We start from the raw sequence: 26914 nt of genomic DNA on the forward strand, positions 1-26914 counted from the left end.
ATCCAGAAAACCTGGACCATTAGTGTGCCTTAAGGACCAATCTGCCATCACTGCCTCACAGTACAACTTCAATGCTTTGGTTCTGAATTGTAAATGAAACTGATAAGAAAAAGTAGGATAACCAGGAATAGAGCGGTTCTGTGGTTTAATGCAATTATTATACCTGGGTTGCCTACCCTCCCAGAATGGCCGGGAGGGTCCTGAAAATCGGGCCCCCCTCCCAGCCCCCCCGGAAAGGTGGGCAAACCTCCCGGTTTCTGGGGGACCACCGCTCCCCCTCTCCCCGACGCACCGTTTAAATAACCTTATCTACAATAAGGGGGCGTGGGCCAAAGTGCCAAAATCGCACCATTTTAGCCCCGCCCCCTCCATGGAGATGGGCAAATCGGGTCATTTTCCAGCATGGGGGTGGGGCTTAATGATGTCACGTTCAAGCCCTGCCCCGAACTCCTTCTGAAAGTCTCCTCTCCTGGCTTCTCCCGGAGAGGAAATTAAAAAGGTCGGCAACCCTGTATTATCCATGTACGGGACAAAATGCCGACATATGCCCATCTGCCACGCTGTATAACTCTCTGCAGACATATCTTCTCTACTCCCCTATCCATATGCCAGCTGCGTTTGTGAGGGCCCCACTTGCAGCAGTGGAGCCACAACAATGCAATCATGAAGCCACTCCCCCAGACAGCCCACTTTCCCCTTGATCATCCTCCTTATGCACACCATATGATTGCTATGAGGGCCGGTAGCACAGGGGCCACATCAAAGCAGAATCGCAGGACCAGATGTATTAATCCTTAAAAAAGAGCTAAATGTGAGGGTGATAGAGTGATAACTGCCCAGCCAATCAGCTCCTAACTGCCATGTTACAGGCTGTGGGGCAGAAGTATTAAGCTGCGTTATAGGGGAGAAGGGGTGACAGCGCACGTTACATGCACTGATACCCCTTCTCCCCCCCATGTAAGAAGGAGCCCCGGTCCATATCGGCGTGAATGTATGAATGGTCAGTGCTGATCGTTCCGCCCTCTGCCGCTATCGACTTCGTCAGCTGCAGGGTGGCGATGCCCTATCCCCACAGCAGGGACATCGCTGTTCCTGCTGCCAGCTCTGACTGTGCAGTAGATCTTGTAGTGAGCAGCGAGATCTGGTGCATGCCCAGTACAGCCGGCCGGGAGAGGAGGAGATGATGCGCTGTCTGCTCCAGGGGACATCGCCGGAGGGGGGGTGATTTACACTCCCACACTTTGGTGGACAAGACGGTAATACTGTTACATCTAGTCAATGTCCTTTCCTGCTTCACCTCGTGCTCGCCTCGGAATTCCTGATTTAGGAGTTGAGCCGTGCGCTCTTTCCTCACTGGATCACTAGATGATTGCCGGCTGCTGTTAAGCCACATAGCTTCTTGTTTCACCAATCTGAAAGAAGTATAAGAACTTTTCTAAAACGTTGAAGAACAACTGATGGCAGATATCTTACAAATCCTCAATACCTAAGGGATTTACATTGGGCCAATACACACTTTTGAGGAACCCATTACTACCATTAAGATTGTGTGGGAGATTGTGTGGGAGAGAACACACACACACATATTTCTCAGAACTTGCAGTGGAGGAGCAGTGTCCCCTTGAGAGCAGGAGCCCGGAGGCAGATGACTCCATTGCCTCCCAGAGTTCTGCCTCTGTGCAGGAAAACCCGCAAGCCGGTTTCTTACCAGGACCCACGCCGCCCCGCACGGACCTCCGCCGCCCCGCTATGACCCCTTGCCAACCCCCCTCAATTTTGTCCGGGCTGCACAATGCTGTGCTGGCCGGACAAGTGGCCTCCACCCCCTTCCGGGTGCAGGGAGGAGGAGGCGCAGCCATGCCCGACAGCCTGCAGGCAGATAAAGGAGGGAGGGGGAGCCGCTGGGGACCCGCCGCACATTGCCAGCCACAACACAAAGGACAGTTCTTAAGATAATTATCGCATATGTACGTGCATATGCAGTAATTATGTGTGAGGTAGCCAGCGATGTGCTTGTTGCACATTTGCAGCTGTGAAATGCGGACAAAGGCTGAGGGGGTGCACGGGGCTGGGGGCAAGCCCAACAGCTTACCTTGGGCTGGGCTTGCCCCCAGAGCGGCGGTCCTGGCGCTTGGAGATGATGTAATCTCCAACTGCCGTGGGAACCGATTCTGCTGGGGGGGGGGGGGGGGGGTTGCAGGAGGGGCAGCCGTCGGTGTAAAAGGGACCAAGCGCCGGGTCGCACCCGGGTTGAATCTGGGTCCAATAACCTGGGTGCGTCCCGGCGTTTTGGTGTAAAATAGGTATTATTTATATATTTAAAAATGTTCTGAGCTGTATTCTGACAAGGTAAAATATAACAGGCATGGTGGTAAATACACACAACAAAAAAGGCAATGATAAATAATAATAAAAACAATCATAAACAAAAGCCATAAATAGCCATAATAATAATAATAATAATTACCATCATCACAATATAAGTATTATAGCAATTCTTATCAAAATGAGAATCTTCAGTAATGATCATTACAACAATTATCATCGTCACTACCATCATCGGATACACCCCCCCCCCCCCCCCCCTAAAAAAAAAATATACAAAAAATACCTTAGCAGGTGCCTGCAGTCTACGTTTCTGTCCAGCAGATGGCGCTGCTCCGTCACATTCCAATGTGAGTGGGCGGAGCCTGTACCCACGTGTTGGGCATTTAATTTAAAGAGACAACAGCTCGGACTGCGTCCTGCAAGTGACAGCCGTGCTCGACTGCAGCGCTGAGAGGAGTCCTCAGCATCTCAAGGAGACAGTGGCAGGGGGACCAGTGAGCATCACCTGGGGACTGGGACTGTCCATGGAGAGCAGGAAGGGTGCAAGGCAAGATCACAGGCAGCTCCTCATACACTTTATAAGGGGTTAGCAGCTGCAGGGAAGCCTCCAGTATTCACATAGCTGTCTATTATTTATATCTGACATTACTGTCCTGTGGGAGAGAGACATCACATCGGCATGCCCCTGCTGGGCTGGCATTAGTGGCATTATAGTGGCAGCACCAAAGTAGTTTCTCTCATCTCTGCACACTGCAGGGCAGGAGGGGAGGGGACCGGCCTGGGATCAGAGCTGGGGGAAGTTAGGATGTCCGGTACTGGAGGCATGTGGAGATAGGGAATATAATTCTACACCTGCAGGAGTACAGGAGGAAAGGCAGCGGCAGCAGCAGCAGCAGCAGCTTCAGTCTCTAACCCCATCCCGAAGATGTGACAGTCTGTCCCAGGACCTGAGGTGTGTAACTGAGGACTGGGCACTGAAGTCAGCAGGGTTCCCACATTAGGGGTTCAGTCACCTGGGAGAAGACTATGCAGGACTGAGAGGTCCTCAGCATCACCTGTTGTCAGCCCTCATCTCCACCATCCTCTGGGACTCAGTTCCTGTCATGCAGAACAAGGGGATAACTGTCATTGTGTTCCTGGAATGGATTATCTCAGTGCACCCAGACTCAGGTGAGTGCCAGCTCAGCCCTGCTAGAGGTCACATCGGGCAACACTCAGCATCAGGGCTGCCAGTGCTGGCTAGGGGTCATGCTGGGGGGCAGCAGATGCCTTCCCCATATCTGTAATGTGTCATCGCTGATAGTCACTGTCATCATTGCGTGTATCTGTCTCTGTAGGGTCTGTATACAGGCGGCACACATGGAATGATCAGACGGATGGTACAGTAAATGGGATGGATATGAGCGCTAGATAGATAGATAGATAGATAGATAGAGATATGGCAGAATTTCAGTTTTGTATGTTTTTTTGGTGTCAATTTTGCAAAGGTCATTATGTGGACTCCAAATCACTGCACTGCGTCCCATTGCATAGGGAGCAAGCTTAGGGCCCAATCAGAATCCACTGGACGGTAAAGTACGATAGAGTCCCAAAAAATTGAAAAAAAAATGCTCCCCTCCAAATCTCATGTATATGTCAACATTGTTCATGTCATCCATTTGGTGTCGACACATTGATTGTTGACCTGGGCACTGTCAAACTACTGACCACATACCATATATTAGTTATATAGAGGATAGATAGGGGTATGGGGTCGACCAAATTAATGTCGACATATATTGGGTCGACCACTGAAGGTCAACAGGCCTTAGGTCGATGCAGACAAAAGGTCAACATGCCTAAGGTCAACAAGGTTGACGTAAGCATTGGGCCGACATTGGGAAGGTCAACAGTCAAAAGGTCAACATGGGGTTTTCACGTTTTTTTGTCCTGAATGTCGATATAGTCGACATGGACACTATCACTGCATGGCGTCCCCTCGCATATCTCACTGCGCTCGCCATGCTTTGGTGTCGGCGCTAGGCTCAGCACACCATTATATTCTCCCACCACGCCCTAGTGGATGGTAGGGCATGAAATACCGCCTGTCGGCTCATGTCGGCTCAAAAAACACTGGGAAAAACCCCATGTCGACCTTCCCCAATGTTGACCTAATGCTTGTGTTGATCTTTTTACCCTGTCGACCGAAGGCCTGTTGACCTTCAGTGGTCGATCTAACGACCGTTTCCCGATAGATAGATATTATAGGTTAATGAAACAAGTTCCAGCCTCTGGCAGATCTAGCATGCTGGGACTTATAGTTCCAGATCAGTTACTAATCCATACTATGCCCAGTGCTGTGTACACACGGGGGCGATAGGGGCAATAATCGCTGGGAATATGGTCGCTGACGACCATATTGCCAGTGATTGGGAGTGTGCCCCGGCGATAAATCGCCGATGCGCGCTCCCGTTTTCAGCCCCTTTCTAATCGCTGGTCGCAGGAGCTTGCTCCTGCGACCAGCTGATTACCTCTGCGGCACCCCCAGCAGAGGTTCCTTTTCATCAGCGACCATCTCTGGGCGCTGATGCAAAGGAGACACTGAGCAATATATCTCCCCCGTGTGTATGGGGCTTTAGTCAGTGATAGTTCTCCACACTTGCAGGACCTATTAGGCAGAAGAGCTTACACTCTGTGTGATTATGGACAGCCTTCCTCTCATGGGCTCTTCCCATCTCATACCCCAGCCCTGTGACACGTTCCATAGATAGATCCGGTGATATCAGATTTCTCCTGATGGATTTTCCTCCTCCAAGGACGTCACATCCCAGAAGCTCTGACTCCTGATCAATACTGCACAGATGGAAAGATTATTCCACTCACAGAAAGCTGGCGGATCAGACATATTGATAAAGTATCAGATAACCACGGTGGCCCTATAGGGGCAAATCTCATTGGTTTTGACATTTAAAGGGACATTACACCAGAACTAATAATAATAATAATACAATTGGGAAGATTTATGAAGAGTTGTGCACAGGAAACATGTGCTGTACCAACCAATTAGAGCTTGCCTTTCATTTACAAGCACCATCTGGAAAATAAAGTGTATGTGTGATTGGTTGCTATGGATACCGCATCATTTCACCATGCGCAGGTGTTCATACTCGTGCTTCCATGCCCCCACGTGATCCGCGTGTTACAATAGGATGTAGGGTTGTATGGTTTAAATGTACACATGTACTGATGGTGCCCACGCATGTGCAGACCAAGGGCACCAGTAACTATCGGGGCCCTGCCACAGATATTCAACATCATTGGCCTCCCTTCGATGTTGAAGCTAACCATTTATGGTCAATGGTGAACGGAACCCTCATAGCATTGATAGTCCATGGCAGTGATAGGCCTGGATTCACTTCTGGGGACACATGAACGGCCACCTATCCCCAAAAATGGGCCACAGATATTTACCATCAGTGGCCTCCCATCCATGTTGGAACCATAGATGGTCCCCTCTCACCCTGGACCCTTGACTCTGATGACTTTTCCACCAACACTGCAAAAATGAACGGGGAAAAAATTGCTAGTGTCTTTTTAGCACTGTATATTAGCAGAGACATAAGGTAAGGCCACTGCAGCATTCTTATCCCTGCAGCACTCTTATCCCTGCAGCTTCCTTATCCCTGCAGCATTCTTATGCCCGCAGCGTTCTTATCCTGGCAGTGTTCTTATCCCTGCAGCACTCTTATCCCTGCAGCACTCTTATCCCTGCAGCACTCTTATCCCTGCAACATTCTTATCCCCGCAGCGTTCTTATCCTGGCAGTGTTCTTATCCCTGCAGCACTCTTATCCCTGCAACATTCTTATCCTGGCAGTGTTCTTATCCCTGCAGCACTCTTATCCCTGCAGCACTCTTATCCCTGCAACATTCTTATCCCCGCAGCGTTCTTATCCTGGCAGTGTTCTTATCCATGCAGCACTCTTATCCCGGCAGGGTTCTTATCCCTGCAGCACTATTATCCTTGCAGCACTCTTATCCCTGCAACATTCTTATCCCTGCAGCATTCTTATCCCTGCAGCACTCTTATCCCTGCAGCATTCTTATCCTGGCAGTGTTCTTATCCCTGCAGCACTCTTATCCCAGCAGGGTTCTTATTCCTGCAGCGCTCTTATCCCTGCAGCATTCTTATCCCTGCAGCGCTCTTATCCTTCCAGGGTTGTTATCCCTGCAGCGTTCTTATGCTTGCAGGGTTCTTATCCCTGCAGCGCTTTTATCCCTGCAGCATTCTTATCCCTGCAACGTTCTTATCCTTGCAGCGTTCTTATCCTTGCAGCATTCTTATCCCTGCAACATTCTTATCCCTGCAGCATTCTTATCCCTGTAATGTTCTTATCCCTGCAGCATTCTTATCCCTGCAGCGTTCTTATCCCTGCAGTGTTCTTATCCTTGCAGCATTCTTATTCCTGCAGCATTCTTATCCCTGCAGTGTTCTTATCCCTGTAATGTTCTTATCCCTGCAGCATTCTTATCCCTGCAGCGTTCTTATCCTGGCAGTGTTCTTATCCCTGCAGCACTCTTATCCCTGCAGCACTCTTATCCCTGCAACATTCTTATCCCCGCAGCGTTCTTATCCTGGCAGTGTTCTTATCCATGCAGCACTCTTATCCCGGCAGGGTTCTTATCCCTGCAGCACTATTATCCTTGCAGCACTCTTATCCCTGCAACATTCTTATCCCTGCAGCATTCTTATCCCTGCAGCACTCTTATCCCTGCAGCATTCTTATCCTGGCAGTGTTCTTATCCCTGCAGCACTCTTATCCCAGCAGGGTTCTTATTCCTGCAGCGCTCTTATCCCTGCAGCATTCTTATCCCTGCAGCGCTCTTATCCTTCCAGGGTTGTTATCCCTGCAGCGTTCTTATGCTTGCAGGGTTCTTATCCCTGCAGCGCTTTTATCCCTGCAGCATTCTTATCCCTGCAACGTTCTTATGCTTGCAGCGTTCTTATCCTTGCAGCATTCTTATCCCTGCAACATTCTTATCCCTGCAGCATTCTTATCCCTGTAATGTTCTTATCCCTGCAGCATTCTTATCCCTGCAGCGTTCTTATCCCTGCAGTGTTCTTATCCTTGCAGCATTCTTATCCCTGCAGCATTCTTATCCCTGCAGTGTTCTTATCCCTGTAATGTTCTTATCCCTGCAGCATTCTTATCCCTGCAGCGTTCTTATCCTGGCAGTGTTCTTATCCCTGCAGCACTCTTATCCCTGCAGCACTCTTATCCCTGCAACATTCTTATCCCCGCAGCGTTCTTATCCTGGCAGTGTTCTTATCCCTGCAGCACTCTTATCCCTGCAGCACTCTTATCCCTGCAACATTCTTATCCTGGCAGTGTTCTTATCCCTGCAGCACTCTTATCCCTGCAGCACTCTTATCCCTGCAACATTCTTATCCCTGCAGCGTTCTTATCCTGGCAGTGTTCTTATCCATGCAGCACTCTTATCCCGGCAGGGTTCTTATCCCTGCAGCACTATTATCCTTGCAGCACTCTTATCCCTGCAACATTCTTATCCCTGCAGCATTCTTATCCCTGCAGCACTCTTATCCCTGCAGCATTCTTATCCTGGCAGTGTTCTTATCCCTGCAGCACTCTTATCCCAGCAGGGTTCTTATTCCTGCAGCGCTCTTATCCCTGCAGCATTCTTATCCCTGCAGCGCTCTTATCCTTCCAGGGTTGTTATCCCTGCAGCGTTCTTATGCTTGCAGGGTTCTTATCCCTGCAGCGCTTTTATCCCTGCAGCATTCTTATCCCTGCAACGTTCTTATCCTTGCAGCGTTCGTATCCTTGCAGCATTCTTATCCCTGCAACATTCTTATCCCTGCAGCATTCTTATCCCTGTAATGTTCTTATCCCTGCAGCATTCTTATCCCTGCAGCGTTCTTATCCCTGCAGTGTTCTTATCCTTGCAGCATTCTTATCCCTGCAGCATTCTTATCCCTGCAGTGTTCTTATCCCTGTAATGTTCTTATCCCTGCAGCATTCTTATCCCTGCAGCGTTCTTATCCCTGCAGTGTTCTTATCCTTGCAGCATTCTTATCCCTGCAGCATTCTTATCCCTGCAGTGTTCTTATCCCTGTAATGTTCTTATCCCTGCAGCATTCTTATCCCTGTAGCATTCTTATCCCTGCAGTGTTCATTCTTATCCCTGCAGCATTCTTATCCCTACAGCGTTCTTATCCCTACAGCACTCTTATCCCTGCAGCGTTCTTATCCCTGCCGCGCTCTTATCCCTGCAGCACTCTTATCCCTGCAGCACTCTTATCCCTGCAACATTCTTATCCCTGCAGCGTTCTTATCCCTGCAGCGTTCTTATCCCTGCAGCGTTCTTATCCCTGCAGCGTTCTTATCCCTGCAGCATTCTTATCCCTGCAGCGTTCTTATCCCTTTAATGTTCTTATCGCTGCATTGTTCTTATCCCTACATTGTTCTTATCCCTGCAGCATTCTTATCCCTGCAGCATTCTTATCCCTGCAGCACTCTTACCCCTGCAGCACTCTTACCCCTGCAGCACTCTTATCCCTGCAGCACTCTTATCCCTGCAGCGTTCTTATCCCTGCAGCGTTCTTATCCCTGCAGCGTTCTTATCCCTTTAATGTTCTTATCGCTGCATTGTTCTTATCCCTACATTGTTCTTATCCCTGCAGCATTCTTATCCCTACTTTTAGAAAAAATATGGTGCTTGGATCTTGAATAGTGCCGTTAGCCCTTTAATGCAGATGCAATGTTGATGAGAAAGTATTGGCGTCTAATACATGTTGTCAGCATCACAGATGTTTGGATGACAATGACGGATTATCTTCCGTTCTAATTGACTGTGTCAGGAAAAGTGATTAATTATCAAGGTAAAGTGAAAGCCATCTGGCCATTGCACCAAAGGGATGCGACCCAAACGCCTTCCATCTGCTGGGATGTTGCCTCTCATTAATACCGGATTACATAAACTTCTAATTAGGAAACGTTTCTTTTCTCCTGAATCATTCTGCTCCAGTGCAAGAGGGCATTTTGCTCCAGTGCAAGAGGGCATTCTGCTCCAGTGCAAGAGGGCATTCTGCTCCAGTGCAAGAGGTCATTCTGCTCCAGTGCAAGAGGGCATTCTGCTCCAGTGCAAGAGGTCATTCTGCTCCAGTGCAAGAGGTCATTCTGCTCCAGTGCAAGAGGGCATTCTGCTCCAGTGCAAGAGGTCATTCGGCGTGTTCACATCAATATCCCTGACAATGCGACCCGATGGTATACTAGGAACTAATGACATCACTGGTGTACTAGTGACATCACTTATCGGCTGCCTCCATAGGTGGATCCCCAGGGGCGTGCCTTCTGTGTTCATGTGCTAGGCTTTTGGCCCTTCTGGCATGTTCCAGCCTGGCTGTGGCTCATTGCGTCAGTAGCCGACTTGTGCCGACAGGCGGTATTCATACCCTACCATCCACTAGAGCGTGGAGGCAGAATATGGAGGCGTGCGCCGAGTGCAGCGAGACACCGTGGCCGAAATTCAGGTAAAAAAAGTGAAAAATTAATGTTGACTTTTGACTGTCACCCTTCCCATTGTCAACCTAATTATTGTGTCAACCCTCTGACCATGTCAACATTACCCATGTCGACCTTTATTGGGGGCAACGCACACTGTACCCTTAGGAATATTTCACTAATGCTTCTCAAAATTAAAAGTGGTGATGTTGCCCATAGCAACCAAATCATTTTGTAGGATTCAATAGATAAGTAATAGACATAGGCCCTTATTCTGGTTCACTCGCAAAGGCAAATTCCTTCTCAAATGGACAAAATCATGCTGCACTGCAGGAGGGGCAGATGTAACGGGATGCGGTCATTTGGTCTACAGCATGATGGTCGACAGTCATTAGGTCGACACCATTAGGTCGACATGGGAAAATGTCGACATGGGTCTAGGTCAACATAGGAAAAAAGGTCAACATGGTTCTAGGTCAAAAGGTCATTAGTTTGTTGGTTCGACAGGTCATTAGTTAGACAGTGTCTAAGTCGACAGTCAAAAGGTCGACATGGGGTTTTCACAGTTTTTTTAGCCGACATGTGCCGACAGGCAGTATTTCATGCCCTACAATCGACTAGGGCTTGGTGGGAGAACAAAATAGTGCGCCGAGCGTAGCGCGGCACCGTTCCCGATGCATAGTGAGCGATGCGAGGGGATGCGGTGCACTTTAAACTGTGTCCATGTCGACTGTGTTGACATTCAGGAAAAAAAACTGTGAAAACCCCCATGTCGACTTTTTGACTGTCAACATCGACATTGTCGAACTAATGACCTTTCGAACTAACGACCTGTCGAACTAATGACCTTTCGACCTAGAACCATGTCGACCTTTTCCCACGTCGACCTAATGACTGTCGACCATCATGCTGTAGACCAAATGATCCCAACCCGAGGTACCATGTGCAGAGAGAGTTAGATTTGGGTGGGGTTTTTTACTTCAAAGTGAGATCTATATTGCAGTGCCAAAATAAAGCAGTCAGTATTTACCCTGCACAGAAACAATGTTACATCTGCCCCACCTGCAGTGCAGCATAGTTTTGTCCATTTGAGAAGGAATTTTCTTTGCGAGTGAATAATGGCCATAATCTGGTTGCTATGAACATCCCCTATTTTCCTTTTTAGAAGTGTTACTAAATTTTCCCCGGTACATTTGTCTGACCTTTCCGCCAACACCTCAGAAATCACTGGGAAAAGGTTCTCATCTGGTGGGTCCCTAATATTCCTAAATCCTCAGCAGAAATAGAAAGTTGTTCCTAGCCATGAGACCGGCAGTATCACCGGCACTTAGCACTGGACCAATGGGATAACATTAGCAAACCAGGCCCGAGCAATCACAAAGCCTAAAGCAAACAATCAGCTTCCAACTGTCATGTCTTGATACATCTCCCCCCCCCCCCCTATCTCCCTAACTGCTCCATCAGTTCTAACCGTGCTGTCTGAAGAGGAGGTGAGTTCTCACGGAATACTTGAAGGATAGGAGACTTATTGTGCGTAGGAGAGGATTCGATAGAGAAGAAAGCCAATTATGTATTCATAAAAACGACATCATTTATTAAAACTTCGCGTAATATGTTAGAATCCAGAAAAAATGTAAAAGTTGTGCACAATAACCAGAAATATTCGCTTAATCCCTATTGTGGGACTACCATAGATCTGAGTTCTCAGATAACCTTCACTGTGGTTTCTCGATCAAGGATTGTACTACTCAGCAAGATCTAACAAAGATATTAGTCTATAAGCCTAATACGGCCTACACACATGCCGATCGATATTAAGGCATTTTCTAAGCGATTTTGCTTAGTTTTGCAAAGTCGCTTAGCAAATGCCCTCACATCGGTGTATGTGTGGGGGCTGTATCGGCATCCGTGCGCGTCCCCGCGCGTCTTTATCGGTGGCCGAGATTGATGGACAGTGTCCATCAATCTCGGCATCGGCAGTGTTCTCCCACCGGAGAACACTGGCGCTGCCCGCTCGCTTAGCACACAGAGCTGACAGCTCGCTCTGTGTGTGGGCTGTCAGCTCTGTGTGCTAGGCGATAGCGGCGCAGCACAGCCCGACCTAGCATAGCTAGGTAGCCCTGCACACATCGGCATGTGTGTAGGGCCCATTATTGTCAGCTGATCCTTACTGGAAATGTACTTAAACTAGGAACTGATGTCGCAATACTTTTAATGGCCATACACACGGGGCGATATTCACCCCATTTCTAAGCAATCTGCCCCCCCCCCCCCAACAACACTATCTGGAAGAAGCAAGTTTAATTCAGCCTCTTCATCACTTTCTTCATCAGTATTAGCAAAATGTGGCAAAACTACAAGTCTCAGCATGCCCTACCACCCACGGCTTCCCTACCTATTTTCGGGTTGGATTTGCCTGTTATCCTGCTATTGCATAAGGCCATGTTCTTCCTGGCTTACTATTAAGGGGAGTTTTGCTGACGTTCCCTGTCAGTCCTTATCCTAATATAAGATGTCTGTGATCCCTATCTCTGTACATTCTGGTCAGCAGCTGTCCCGGACAGGCAGGACATTTGTATGGGAACAGGGCATCCCAACATAATCCCGTGTTCCTGACACACATCAAACCGTTGTGATTCAATATAAAAATTCCGGGTTCCCATCTCCCCAGCACATCCCCTCCCACTTCCCAGGCCGGGCGCGGAGACAGATGTGTAACAGCAGACGGCTGATGTTCATATAAAAATAACTGTTATCACCTGACTCACCCATCCTGCATTATAATATATGTGGAAGGCCTGCGTTCCCTCCGGGCCAGTCCCAGCCCTCTGTCCTGTGTGCAGGGTGCTGCGTCTTCCCTCCACGTGTGCCACGTCCTCTTATCTGTATATACTGTAATTAGCTATTCTCATTTTCTATTCGGATTCATTTTAATTTATAAATGACGGTACTGGTTTCCTATCTGGGCGCCCGTCGCGGGCATCGCGGGTACATTTATCGCGACGCGACCGACGCGATGCCCGCGATTTCCCATTGAAACCAATGTTAAACTTGGAAATCGTGTCGGTCGCGTCGCGGCCGGCCATAAATGCACCCGCGATGCCCGCGACGCGATGCTCACGATTTCCTATTGTAAAGCGCAACGGAATCTGTTGCGCTATATAAGAAACTGCAAATAAATAATAAATAAATAAATAGGAATCAATGTAAAAAGCCGCGATGGACCCGATTTTACTGTTAAATGCCTCAATCCACCCGATTTGTCCATAGGAATCAATGTTAAATGGGCCACAGAGCCCATTAACCCTTAAATATCCCCCCCAAATTTTGACGCCACCCCACGATCGACGCCAACCCGAAGCGTGGCGAGCGCAGCGAGCCCGCGAGGGGCGGCGGTACGCGTCCTCCGACCTTTTCATGCCCTACTATCCACTAGGGCGTGGTGTGAGAATATAATAGTGTGGCGAGCGCAGCGAGCCACCGAGCCCGAAGCGTGGCGAGCGCAGCGAGCCCCGCGAGGGGACGCGGATACCTTCACAGTTATGCACGTCCCCTCGCGGCCTTCACAGTGAAGGTATCCGCGTCCCCTCGCGGGGCTCGCTGCGCTCGCCACGCTTCGGGCTCGGTGGCTCGCTGCGCTCGCCACACTATTATATTCTCACACCACGCCCTAGTGGATAGTAGGGCATGAAAAGGTCGGAGGACGCGTACCGCCGCCCCTCGCGGGCTCGCTGCGCTCGCCACGCTTCGGGTTGGCGTCGATCGTGGGGTGGCGTCAAAATTTGGGGGGGACATTTAAGGGTTAATTGGGCCTAATTCAGGGTTATTATGGCCAAATCGGGTCAATTGAGCCATTTAACAGTGAAATCGCGGTCAATCAGCCTTTTTTAACATTGTTCCCTATGGGAAAATCGCGGTGATCGCGGGCATCGCGACCATCCAATTTTACCCGCGATGCCCGCGATGACCGCGATTTTTACCCCCGATCAACGCGATTTTGATCGTGGGCGCCCAGATAGGAAACAAGTACCTAAATGACTATATTACCAAGTACAAGTAGTCTAGTTAGTCCGTCAATAGCAGAACTTTAGTCTGAAAATGATTGTGTTATTTTGTGCACACTGCCATATTTCTGCGGAAGACCATCTCACAGCCCTACTCCATAAAATGATCCATTGTTTCTCTGGGAGATGGTCAAGTTGCAGGGCCTGATTCAGCCCACCTTGCCTGGCTGCAAATTTGCAGTGACTGAAGCGCATGCACAGGTGGCAAGGGCTACCTAAACGCAGCAAGTCTGAAAGGGGTATCAATCAGGACGGAATACGCCCCTCCCTGACATGACAGCCACTCCCCCATTCATATAAGCTCCACCCTAATCCATCCAGTCATTCCTCTTTCCCAATTTACCATGCCTGCTTCCTGTGACCAACCATCGCCACCTGTTCCTAAGTAGTAGTTCCATGTGTTTAGGAATTCTTCCTGGGAATGTCTGTGCTTTTCAGCAGTGTCTGCCTGCACAATGGTCTCCCATTCACTTTGAATGTTAAATGTAATTCTTACCATCTACTCTAATTATCCTAAAATGTACATTGTTATTGATTTCAATAAACACGATGGGGGTTGTAGTGCTGCGAGGTGGGCAGAGATATCCATCCTACAGTAAATAGGGGTTCAGTATGCGTGTGGTTGTGTGTGGGCAGGATGAGGTTAATAGAACAGGCGGGTTCTCTGGCTTATCCCCGGCGTTATGACGAGACAGGATGCTGGCTGATAATTGGAGAATGCTCGGTTTCAGCTGCTGCTGACAGGGGATCAGTGTGTGCAACAGCAGCTCCCAAAGAGATCCGGACGCTTTCTCTCTCATCAGCATTTTATTAATTATTGAAGATCTGTGGCTGTATGTCAGCCGTCTGCCCCCTATCCCTCTGTGCCAAGCGCACAAGCTGGCATGATGACCCATGACTGTGGGCTTAACCAGCCAGGGCATGGGACTGCAGCATTGTCATAAAAAGCCATTATGCGATTTGTTGTATTGATAAGATTGTAAGCTCTGTTGACCAGATCCAGGGACCTATTCTTGCATGATAGTGTAGATGAGGACAAGGTCCCCAGCAGCACAGAGTATATCAGGAGGTGAGTGATGTGTCAGTGAGGACAGGGCTGGATGTCATAGGGGCAGTGACATGATGTGAGGAGGAGAATGGAGGCAGCAGGAAGCCACAGACTGAGAGTTATATAGTGGGAGGAGCAGGGTCCCCAGCAGCACAGAGTATATCAGGAGGTGAGTGATGTGTCAGGGAGGACAGGGCTGCATGTGACAGAGGCAGTGACATGATATGAGGAGGGGAATGGGGGCAGCTGGAAGCCACAGACTGAGAGTTATATAGTGGGAGGAGCAGGGTCCCCAGCAGCACAGAGTATATCAGGAGGTGAGTGATGTGTCAGGGAGGACAGGGCTGCATGTGACAGAGGCAGTGACATGATATGAGGAGGGGAATGGGGGCAGCTGGAAGCCACAGACTGAGAGTTATATAGTGGGAGGAGCAGGGTCCCCAGCAGCACAGAGTATATCAGGAGATGAGTGATGTGTCAGTGAGGACAGGGCTGCATGTGACAGCGGCAGTGACATGATGTGAGGAGGGGAATGGAGTCAGCAGGAAGCCACAGACTGAGAGTTATATAGTGGGAGGAGCAGGGTCCCCAGCAGCACAGAGTATATCAGGAGATGAGTGATGTGTCAGTGAGGACAGGGCTACATGTGACAGGGGCAGTGACATGATGTGAGGAGGGGAATGGGGTCAGCAGGAAGCCACAGACTGAGAGTTATATAGTGGGAGGAGCAGGGTACCCAGCAGCACAGATTATATCAGGAGATGAGTGATGTGTCAATGAGGACAGGGCTGCATGTGACAGGGGCAGTGACATGATGTGAGGAGGGGAATGGAGGCAGCAGGAAGCCACAGACTGATAGTTATATAGTGGGAGGAGCAGGGTCCCCAGCAGCACAGAGTATATCAGGAGATGAGTGATGTGTCAGTGAGGACAGGTCTGCATGTGACAGGGGCAGTGACATGATGTGAGGAGGGGAATGGAAGCAGCAGGAAGCCACAGACTGAGAGTTATATAGTGGGAGGAGCAGGGTACCCAGCAGCACAGAGTATATCAGGGGATGAGTGATGTGTCAGTGAGGACAGGGCTGCATGTGACAGAGGCAGTGACATGATGTGAGGAGGGGAATGGAGGCAGCAGGAAGCCACAGACTGAGAGTTATATAGTGTGAGGAGCAGGGTCCCCAGCAGCACAGAGTATATCAGGAGATGAGTGATGTGTCAGTGAGGGCAGGGCTGCATGTGACAGGGGCAGTGACATGATGTGAGGAGGGGAATGGGGGCAGCAGGAAGCCACAGACTGAGAGTTATATAGTGGGAGGAGCAGGGTCCCCAGCAGCACAGAGTATATCAGGAGATGAGTGATGCGTCAGTGAGGACAGGGCTGCATGTGACAGGGGCAGTGACATGATGTGAGGAGGGGAATGGGGGCAGCAGGAAGCCACAGACTGAGAGTTATATAGTGGGAGGTGCGAGGTCCCCAGTAGCACAGAGTATATCAGGAGAGGAGTGATGTGTCAGTGAGGACAGGGCTGCATGTGACAGCGGCAGTGACATGATGTGAGGAGGGGAATGGAGGCAGCAGGAAGCCACAGACTGAGGCCCTTATTCCGATTGAAGCGGTACGGCCCGCATGCGGCCGTACCGCCGATGTTTTCTCTCTGCACATGCGCAGAGGTCACTCTGCGCATGTGCAGGGGAAATCTCCGTTTAAAAAAATTAGACGCCGCAAAGGGGGCGTATAGGGGCGTGAGGGGCTTCAGTCCCTCATTTCCCTATGTATACGCCCCGCGTTTCATGGGCGTTCCCATGCAAACGCGGGGCGTACGCATGGTAATGAGGGCATGACGCCACTCATGGGGGCGGAAAGCTGACGTCGGCGGATGTCAGCTTTCAGCCCCCATACAAGCTACCACACGGACGATTGTCCGTGTGGTCTCAGCTTGCGGGAGCTGCCGCGGCGTGCGGCCCTGCCTTCGATGGTCGTCGACCATCGAATGCAGGGGGCAGCTCCCACCATGGTGGAGGCGTACGCCTCCACCATTTTCGTGCGGATCGCCAGCCGTCCGTGTACGGACGGCCGTGGCGATCCGTAGCGTGGGCGGGGATTCGTCTGGTGCGGTCGGAGCCGCATATGCGGCTCGACCGCACCAACCAGAATAAGGGCCTGAGAGTTATATAGTGGGAGGAGCGAGGTCCCCAGTAGCACAGAGTATATCAGGAGAGGAGTGATGTGTCAGTGAGGACAGGGCTGCATGGGACAGGGGCAGTGACATGATGTGAGGAGGGGAATGGAAGCAGCAGGAAGCCACAGACTGAGAGTTATATAGTGTAAGGAGCAGGGTCCCCAGCAGCACAGAGTATATCAGGAGATGAGTGATGTGTCAGTGAGGGCAGGGCTGCATGTGACAGGGGCAGTGACATGATGTGAGGAGGGGAATGGGGGCAGCAGGAAGCCACAGACTGGGATTTATATAGTGGGAGGGGCAGTGACATGATGTGAGGAGGGGAATGGGGGCAGCAGGAAGCCACAGACTGAGAGTTATATAGTGGGAGGAGCAGGGTCCCCAGCAGCACAGAGTATATCAGGAGATGAGTGATGCGTCAGTGAGGACAGGGCTGCATGTGACAGGGGCAGTGACATGATGTGAGGAGGGGAATGGGGGCAGCAGTAAGCCACAGACTGAGAGTTATATAGTGGGAGGAGCAGGGTCCCCAGCAGCACAGAGTATATCAGGAGATATGTGATGTGTCAGTGAGGACAGAGCTGCATGTGACAGGGGCAGTGACATGATGTGAGGAGGGGAATGGAGGCAACAGGAAGCCACAGACTGAGAGTTATATACTGGGAGGAGCAGGTTCCCCAGCAGCACAGAGTATATCAGGAGATGAGGGATATGTCAGTGAGGACAGGGCTGCATGTGAGAGGGGCAGTGACATGATGTGAGGAGGGGAATGGAGGCAGCAGGAAGCCACAGACTGAGAGTTATATACTGGGAGGAGCAGGTTCCCCAGCAGCACAGAGTATATCAGGAGATGAGGGATATGTCAGTGAGGACAGGGCTGCATGTGAGAGGGGCAGTGACATGATGTGAGGAGGGGAATGGAGGCAGCAGGAAGCCACAGACTGGGATTTATATAGTGGGAGGGGCAGTGACATGATGTGAGGAGGGGAATGGGGGCAGCAGGAAGCCACAGACTGGGATTTATATAGTGGGAGGGGCAGTGACATGATGTGAGGAGGGGAATGGGGGCAGCAGGAAGCCACAGACTGAGAGTTATATAGTGGGAGGAGCAGGGTCCCCAGCAGTACAGAGTATATCAGGAGATGAGTGATGCGTCAGTGAGGACAGGGCTGCATGTGACAGGGGCAGTGACATGATGTGAGGAGGGGAATGGGGGCAGCAGGAAGCCACAGACTGAGAGTTATATAGTGGGAGGAGCAGGGTCCCCAGCAGCACAGAGTATATCAGGAGATGAGTGATGCGTCAGTGAGGACAGGGCTGCATGTGACAGGGGCAGTGACATGATGTGAGGAGGGGAATGGGGGCAGCAGTAAGCCACAGACTGAGAGTTATATAGTGGGAGGAGCAGGGTCCCCAGCAGCACAGAGTATATCAGGAGATGAGTGATGTGTCAGTGAGGACAGGGCTGCATGTGACAGCGGCAGTGACATGATGTGAGGAGGGGAATGGAGTCAGCAGGAAGCCACAGACTGAGAGTTATATAGTGGGAGGAGCAGGGTCCCCAGCAGCACAGAGTATATCAGGAGATGAGTGATGTGTCAGTGAGGACAGGGCTACATGTGACAGGGGCAGTGACATGATGTGAGGAGGGGAATGGGGTCAGCAGGAAGCCACAGACTGAGAGTTATATAGTGGGAGGAGCAGGGTACCCAGCAGCACAGATTATATCAGGAGATGAGTGATGTGTCAATGAGGACAGGGCTGCATGTGACAGGGGCAGTGACATGATGTGAGGAGGGGAATGGAGGCAGCAGGAAGCCACAGACTGATAGTTATATAGTGGGAGGAGCAGGGTCCCCAGCAGCACAGAGTATATCAGGAGATGAGTGATGTGTCAGTGAGGACAGGTCTGCATGTGACAGGGGCAGTGACATGATGTGAGGAGGGGAATGGAAGCAGCAGGAAGCCACAGACTGAGAGTTATATAGTGGGAGGAGCAGGGTACCCAGCAGCACAGAGTATATCAGGGGATGAGTGATGTGTCAGTGAGGACAGGGCTGCATGTGACAGAGGCAGTGACATGATGTGAGGAGGGGAATGGAGGCAGCAGGAAGCCACAGACTGAGAGTTATATAGTGTGAGGAGCAGGGTCCCCAGCAGCACAGAGTATATCAGGAGATGAGTGATGTGTCAGTGAGGGCAGGGCTGCATGTGACAGGGGCAGTGACATGATGTGAGGAGGGGAATGGGGGCAGCAGGAAGCCACAGACTGAGAGTTATATAGTGGGAGGAGCAGGGTCCCCAGCAGCACAGAGTATATCAGGAGATGAGTGATGCGTCAGTGAGGACAGGGCTGCATGTGACAGGGGCAGTGACATGATGTGAGGAGGGGAATGGGGGCAGCAGGAAGCCACAGACTGAGAGTTATATAGTGGGAGGTGCGAGGTCCCCAGTAGCACAGAGTATATCAGGAGAGGAGTGATGTGTCAGTGAGGACAGGGCTGCATGTGACAGCGGCAGTGACATGATGTGAGGAGGGGAATGGAGGCAGCAGGAAGCCACAGACTGAGGCCCTTATTCCGATTGAAGCGGTACGGCCCGCATGCGGCCGTACCGCCGATGTTTTCTCTCTGCACATGCGCAGAGGTCACTCTGCGCATGTGCAGGGGAAATCTCCGTTTAAAAAAATTAGACGCCGCAAAGGGGGCGTATAGGGGCGTGAGGGGCTTCAGTCCCTCATTTCCCTATGTATACGCCCCGCGTTTCATGGGCGTTCCCATGCAAACGCGGGGCGTACGCATGGTAATGAGGGCATGACGCCACTCATGGGGGCGGAAAGCTGACGTCGGCGGATGTCAGCTTTCAGCCCCCATACAAGCTACCACACGGACGATTGTCCGTGTGGTCTCAGCTTGCGGGAGCTGCCGCGGCGTGCGGCCCTGCCTTCGATGGTCGTCGACCATCGAATGCAGGGGGCAGCTCCCACCATGGTGGAGGCGTACGCCTCCACCATTTTCGTGCGGATCGCCAGCCGTCCGTGTACGGACGGCCGTGGCGATCCGTAGCGTGGGCGGGGATTCGTCTGGTGCGGTCGGAGCCGCATATGCGGCTCGACCGCACCAACCAGAATAAGGGCCTGAGAGTTATATAGTGGGAGGAGCGAGGTCCCCAGTAGCACAGAGTATATCAGGAGAGGAGTGATGTGTCAGTGAGGACAGGGCTGCATGGGACAGGGGCAGTGACATGATGTGAGGAGGGGAATGGAAGCAGCAGGAAGCCACAGACTGAGAGTTATATAGTGTAAGGAGCAGGGTCCCCAGCAGCACAGAGTATATCAGGAGATGAGTGATGTGTCAGTGAGGGCAGGGCTGCATGTGACAGGGGCAGTGACATGATGTGAGGAGGGGAATGGGGGCAGCAGGAAGCCACAGACTGGGATTTATATAGTGGGAGGGGCAGTGACATGATGTGAGGAGGGGAATGGGGGCAGCAGGAAGCCACAGACTGAGAGTTATATAGTGGGAGGAGCAGGGTCCCCAGCAGCACAGAGTATATCAGGAGATGAGTGATGCGTCAGTGAGGACAGGGCTGCATGTGACAGGGGCAGTGACATGATGTGAGGAGGGGAATGGGGGCAGCAGTAAGCCACAGACTGAGAGTTATATAGTGGGAGGAGCAGGGTCCCCAGCAGCACAGAGTATATCAGGAGATATGTGATGTGTCAGTGAGGACAGAGCTGCATGTGACAGGGGCAGTGACATGATGTGAGGAGGGGAATGGAGGCAACAGGAAGCCACAGACTGAGAGTTATATACTGGGAGGAGCAGGTTCCCCAGCAGCACAGAGTATATCAGGAGATGAGGGATATGTCAGTGAGGACAGGGCTGCATGTGAGAGGGGCAGTGACATGATGTGAGGAGGGGAATGGAGGCAGCAGGAAGCCACAGACTGAGAGTTATATACTGGGAGGAGCAGGTTCCCCAGCAGCACAGAGTATATCAGGAGATGAGGGATATGTCAGTGAGGACAGGGCTGCATGTGAGAGGGGCAGTGACATGATGTGAGGAGGGGAATGGAGGCAGCAGGAAGCCACAGACTGGGATTTATATAGTGGGAGGGGCAGTGACATGATGTGAGGAGGGGAATGGGGGCAGCAGGAAGCCACAGACTGGGATTTATATAGTGGGAGGGGCAGTGACATGATGTGAGGAGGGGAATGGGGGCAGCAGGAAGCCACAGACTGAGAGTTATATAGTGGGAGGAGCAGGGTCCCCAGCAGTACAGAGTATATCAGGAGATGAGTGATGCGTCAGTGAGGACAGGGCTGCATGTGACAGGGGCAGTGACATGATGTGAGGAGGGGAATGGGGGCAGCAGGAAGCCACAGACTGAGAGTTATATAGTGGGAGGAGCAGGGTCCCCAGCAGCACAGAGTATATCAGGAGATGAGTGATGCGTCAGTGAGGACAGGGCTGCATGTGACAGGGGCAGTGACATGATGTGAGGAGGGGAATGGGGGCAGCAGTAAGCCACAGACTGAGAGTTATATAGTGGGAGGAGCAGGGTCCCCAGCAGCACAGAGTATAAAAGGAGATATGTGATGTGTCAGTGAGGACAGAGCTGCATGTGACAGGGGCAGTGACATGATGTGAGGAGGGGAATGGAGGCAACAGGAAGCCACAGACTGAGAGTTATATACTGGGAGGAGCAGGTTCCCCAGCAGCACAGAGTATATCAGGAGATGAGGGATATGTCAGTGAGGACAGGGCTGCATGTGAGAGGGGCAGTGACATGATGTGAGGAGGGGAATGGAGGCAGCAGGAAGCCACAGACTGATAGTTATATAGTGGGAGGAGCAGGGTCCCCAGCAGCACAGAGTATATCAGGAGATGAGTGATGTGTCAGTGAGGACAGGGCTGCATGTGACAGGGGCTGTGACATGATGTGAGGAGGGGAATGGGGGCAGCAGGAAGCCACAGACTGAGAGTTATATAGTGGGAGGAGTAGGGTCCCCAGCAGCACAGAGTATATCAGGAGATGAGTGATGCGTCAGTGAGGACAGGGCTGCATGTGACAGGGGCAGTGACATGATGGGAGGAGGGGAATGGAGGCAACAGGAAGCCACAGACTGAGAGTTATATACTGGGAGGAGCAGGTTCCCCAGCAGCACAGAGTATATCAGGAGATGAGGGATATGTCAGTGAGGACAGGGCTGCATGTGAGAGGGGCAGTGACATGATGTGAGGAGGGGAATGGAGGCAGCAGGAAGCCACAGACTGATAGTTATATAGTGGGAATAGCATGGCCCCCAGCAGCACAGAGTATATCAGGAGATGAGTGATGTGTCAGTGAGGACAGGGCTGCATGTGACAGCGGCAGTGACATGATGTGAGGAGGGGAATGGGGGCAGCAGGAAGCCACAGACTGAGAGTTATATAGTGGGAGGAGCAGGGCCGCCAGCAGCACAGAGTATATCAGGAGATGTGTGATGTGTCAGTGAGGACAGGGCTGCAGTGACAGGGGCAGTGACATGATGTGAGGAGGGGAATGGGGGCAGCAGCCACAGACTTAGAGTTATATAGTGGGAAGAGCAGGGTCCCCAGCAGCACACGGTCTCTGTGAAGTGCAAACTGACATGTAGTGGAACATTAGCACATTTCCCAGCGCTGATTTAAAGTAGAAATAAGAGGGAATCCTATGAGACTAATACATAATGCTAAATCTCTGTGTAATATCCTTATAAGTTTCTTTGCACCTCCCCCCCATTCATTACAGATTCCGCCAGGTTCCAGCATCCCAGGTGCGATGGTCATTCCTGCAACCCGCCCATCGGCAACCTGGCCACTGGCCGATCGCCGGTCACTCTCACCACTTGTGGGCAGAATGTCAGCGAACTGTACTGCTTTTATCCCGAGGGTCGATACCAGCGGGCTCCTGACTCGTGCAGTCAGCCCCATTGTACAAAATGTAGTGTCAGCCAGCCGGAACATTCCCATCTCCCTTCTCACATGACGGACGACGTCTTCTCCAGCCCAGGCACCTGGTGGCAGTCAGCGCAGAATGTCCTCCGAGAGGAGATACGCTTGGATTTTGAGACAGAATTTTACCTGACCCACGTAATCATGGTCTTCAAGTCCCCGCGGCCTGCGGCGATGGTGCTGGAGAGGTCCATGGACCGGGGCAATACATGGAGCCCTTATAAATATTTTGCCACAAACTGCACGGCCACATTTAGCCTCAAGGACGATTTGTTGGAAGAAGGGTCGCTGTGCACATCCAGGTACTCGGACGCCTGGCCATGTACAAGGGGAGAGGTAAGGAATCCCTGACGTAAGTGATGACGGCTTCAGGGGGGCGGGGCTATATCACAGTACAAAATTCAAATAGGTGAGTCAGTTTGAAATGGCAGTTGGTGGCAGAGGGTGTGGCTCTGTTATTTGAATTTTTAACTGTGCTGCTGCCCCGCCCCTGGAGACACCAAAATGGCCACATACCGCATATGATATTGCCCACCTATTGTCTGTCGGCCTAATGATCCACACCCCTATAAAGATTTTGTGTCCCAATCTTACAGCTGAATCCCGTTAGGTGAAACGATGTTTCAGTCATTATCGGATCGATTGTCATAAAGCGGGTAATAGGGCAACCCCCTTCCCAGGCAGACCTCTATGGGGAGGGCGTGGGGGGGTTTTGGCCACACACACACACATATAATAATAGCATTGCCTTCACCTCTAGTGGCCGGACACCCAGGGCTGTTGGGCCCTCCGCATAGTATTAGAACCACAGGTGGCTGAGTGTCTGCAGTACTGGTTGTAGTTAGATGGCCGTGGCGGTGATAGAGGGGATGCAGAAGAGAGAAGTAACCAGGGGGAGTAGCCCCGGGGGTCTGTACCGGCACCAGTGCCCCGGAATGTCAGAACTGCAGGATGGAGGGCGGATTATGTCTTCTTGCTGTACACCAGGGGCGGCCAAACCGGTCCTTGAGATCTACCAACGGTCCAAGTTTTCCAAATCGCCTAGCTGGTGCACAGGTGTAGTCATTACTAACTGTCACATTTCCCAGATGACCTAGCTGGTACACAGGTGCAGTCATTACTAACTGTCACATTCCCCAGATCACCTAGCTGGTGCACAGGTGCAGTCATTACTAACTGTCCCATTTCCCAGACGACCTAGCTGGTACACAGGTGCAGTCATTACTAACTGTCACATTCCCCAGATCACCTAGCTGGTGCACAGGTGCAGTCATTACTAACTGTCACATTTCCCAGATGAACTAGCTGGTACACAGGTGCAGTCATTACTTACTGTCACATTCCCCAGATCACCTAGCTGGTGCACAGGTGCAGTCATTACTAACTGTCCCATTTCCCAGACGACCTAGCTGGTACACAGGTGCAGTCATTACTAACTGTCACATTCCCCAGATCACCTAGCTGGTGCACAGGTGCAGTCATTACTAACTGTCACATTTCCCAGACCACCTAGCTGGTGCACAGGTGCAGTCATTACTAACTGTCACATTGCCCAGACCACCTAGCTGGTGCACAGGTGCAGTCATTACTAACTGTCACATTTCCCAGATGACCTAGCTGGTACACAGGTGCAGTCATTACTAACTCACATGTCCCAGATGACCTAGCTGGTACACAGGTGCAGTCATTACTAACTGTCACATTTCCCAGATGACCTAGCTGGTACACAGGTGCAGTCATTACTAACTGTCACATTTCCCAGATTACCTAGCTGGTACACAGGTGCAGTCATTACTGTCACATTAACAGACCACCTAGCTGGTGCACAGGTGTAGTCATTACTAACTGTCACATTCCCCAGATCACCTAGCTGGTGCACAGGTGTAGTCATTACTAACTGTCACATTCCCCAGATCACCTAGCTGGTGCACAGCTGTAGTCATTACTAACTGTCACATTCCCCAGATCACCTAGCTGGTGCACAGCTGTAGTCATTACTAACTGTCACAATTTCAAACCCGCTGCATTCATTCCTAATATAGACCCACATCCTGCCTGAGCCACATGAACTGTTGGTAGATCTTGAAGCCAGGTTTGGCCCCCCAATGCCATACCGTATACAGCTATACAGAGCAGACAGGGAGCCACATGTAAAACAGAGATACAGCCACACACGCACCAAGAAGGAATTCTCACATCAGTGAATCATGGACTGGAAAACAATGAGTCATTACTGAGGGTCCGGCTCATTGGCGTCTCCCAATTCTCTACATCTGTTGTTCCCAATTGTTTTTTTAGACTAAATTAGAACTAGAACTTGGGATGAGGAAAGTGGGCGATGCCTCTGCTGCCAGCAGCCATGGAAGGAGTAAGCAAGGTGTGAGTCCGGCATATGGTATGAGCGCCGGACTATCGGTCATACAGCCGGGAGATCACACTGAAGAACACACAGGGTGCATGAGTGACAGGGCAGTCGGGTGTGGATCAGTTGGTCACCAGTAAGTTGTCAGACAGTCATTAGGTCGATACCATTAGGTCGACATGCATTTAAGTCGACATGCAGGAAGGTCGACATGGGTTAGTTCCACAGGGTCATAAGTTCGACATGGGTCATTAGGTCGACATGGGTCAGGTCGACAGTCAAAAAGTCAACATGAGCTTTTTCAGTTTTTTGACCCGAATGTCGACACAGTTAACATGGACACAGGTTTAAATGCACCACGTCCCCTCGCTCTGCACACTATTTTATTCTCCCACCGCACCCTAATGGATGGTAGGGCACGAAATACCGCCTGCCGACACATGTCGGCTCGAAAAACCCCATGTTGACCTTTTGACTGTCGACCTAAACCATGTCGAAGTAATGACCCTGCCAATGGCCGTATCCCCTTACAGTCTGCGGCCAGGACAGTGCTCAGACAATAGGACCTTGAGCAGACTTGGGAGTATAGGGCAGATATACTAAGGCTTGGTGAGTGATTCAGTAGAGAGAGATAAAGTACTGGTCAGTAACTGTCATTTTTCAAACACATGCTGTAACATGGAAGTTAGGAGCTGATTGGCTGCTACTTTGGGGTCTAGCTTCCATGTTACAGGCTGTGTTTGAAAAATGACAGTTACTGAAAGAGCCCATTTATTGGTACTTTATCTCTCTGCACTTTATCTCTCCCCTTATGAGGTTGATGTATAAAGTGGAGAATAGAATGGAGAAGTGGCGTAGTTTCTTCTAGCAACCGATCAGCTTTGAGGTAGCATTTATAAAGTTCTTTCTGTAAAAGGATAAGTAGAGGCTGACTGGTTGCTATGGGCAACGTCTCCACAGGACCACCTCTCCACTCTGTTCCCTGCTTGATACATCAAACCCTGTATCTGTCAGACAGGTAGGCAGGGCCATAGATAGCAGCGATGGGCCCCAGTACCTACATGGGAGGTGTGACCTAAATAAGGGGCGTGTCTACATCACCTAGAAAAAAATACACATGGGGGCCCCAGCACATGGAGCGGGTGGTAGCGTATGGTGGACGAGGAGGGATTTTACCTTGCTTGCTGGAAACGGGTCCTTCCCTCTGGGCCCGCGCCATCTTTCCAGTGATATTTGGGAACTCGAGCGCAAAGACACTGGCACAGTGCGGCGCCATCTGCCGAGGAAGAGGAGGGACACGCTTCCCAGTTCAAGGTAAATATTGGTGGGGTGGTGGCCCCGGAACTCATACGAGCCCCTCCAGCAAACATGGGCCCTGGAGTATCTTCAGGAGGGGATCATTTACGAAAGCCTCAAAAAATGAAAAGAGGTGATGTTTCCCATAGCAACCA

At 51.0% G+C, this 26914-nt stretch overlaps 1 protein-coding gene across 1 annotated transcript in view; it reads left to right on the forward strand.

Moving 5' to 3' along the window:
- Positions 1–2719: 2719 nt before the first annotated feature.
- LOC146025681 (netrin-4-like) overlaps positions 2720–26914 on the forward strand; it is a 46618-nt gene continuing 22423 nt past the window's right edge. The window contains exons 1-2 of the mRNA XM_083155672.1: positions 2720–3498; positions 22899–23437. Of these exons, the coding sequence (XP_083011798.1) occupies positions 3432–3498; positions 22899–23437 (606 nt within the window). The 5' untranslated portion in view covers positions 2720–3431. The remainder of the gene's footprint in view (positions 3499–22898; positions 23438–26914) is intronic.

Source organism: Crinia signifera, chromosome 8 (assembly GCF_055691185.1).
Source record: "Crinia signifera chromosome 8, ASM5569118v1, whole genome shotgun sequence".
Taxonomy (NCBI): domain Eukaryota; kingdom Metazoa; phylum Chordata; class Amphibia; order Anura; family Myobatrachidae; genus Crinia; species Crinia signifera.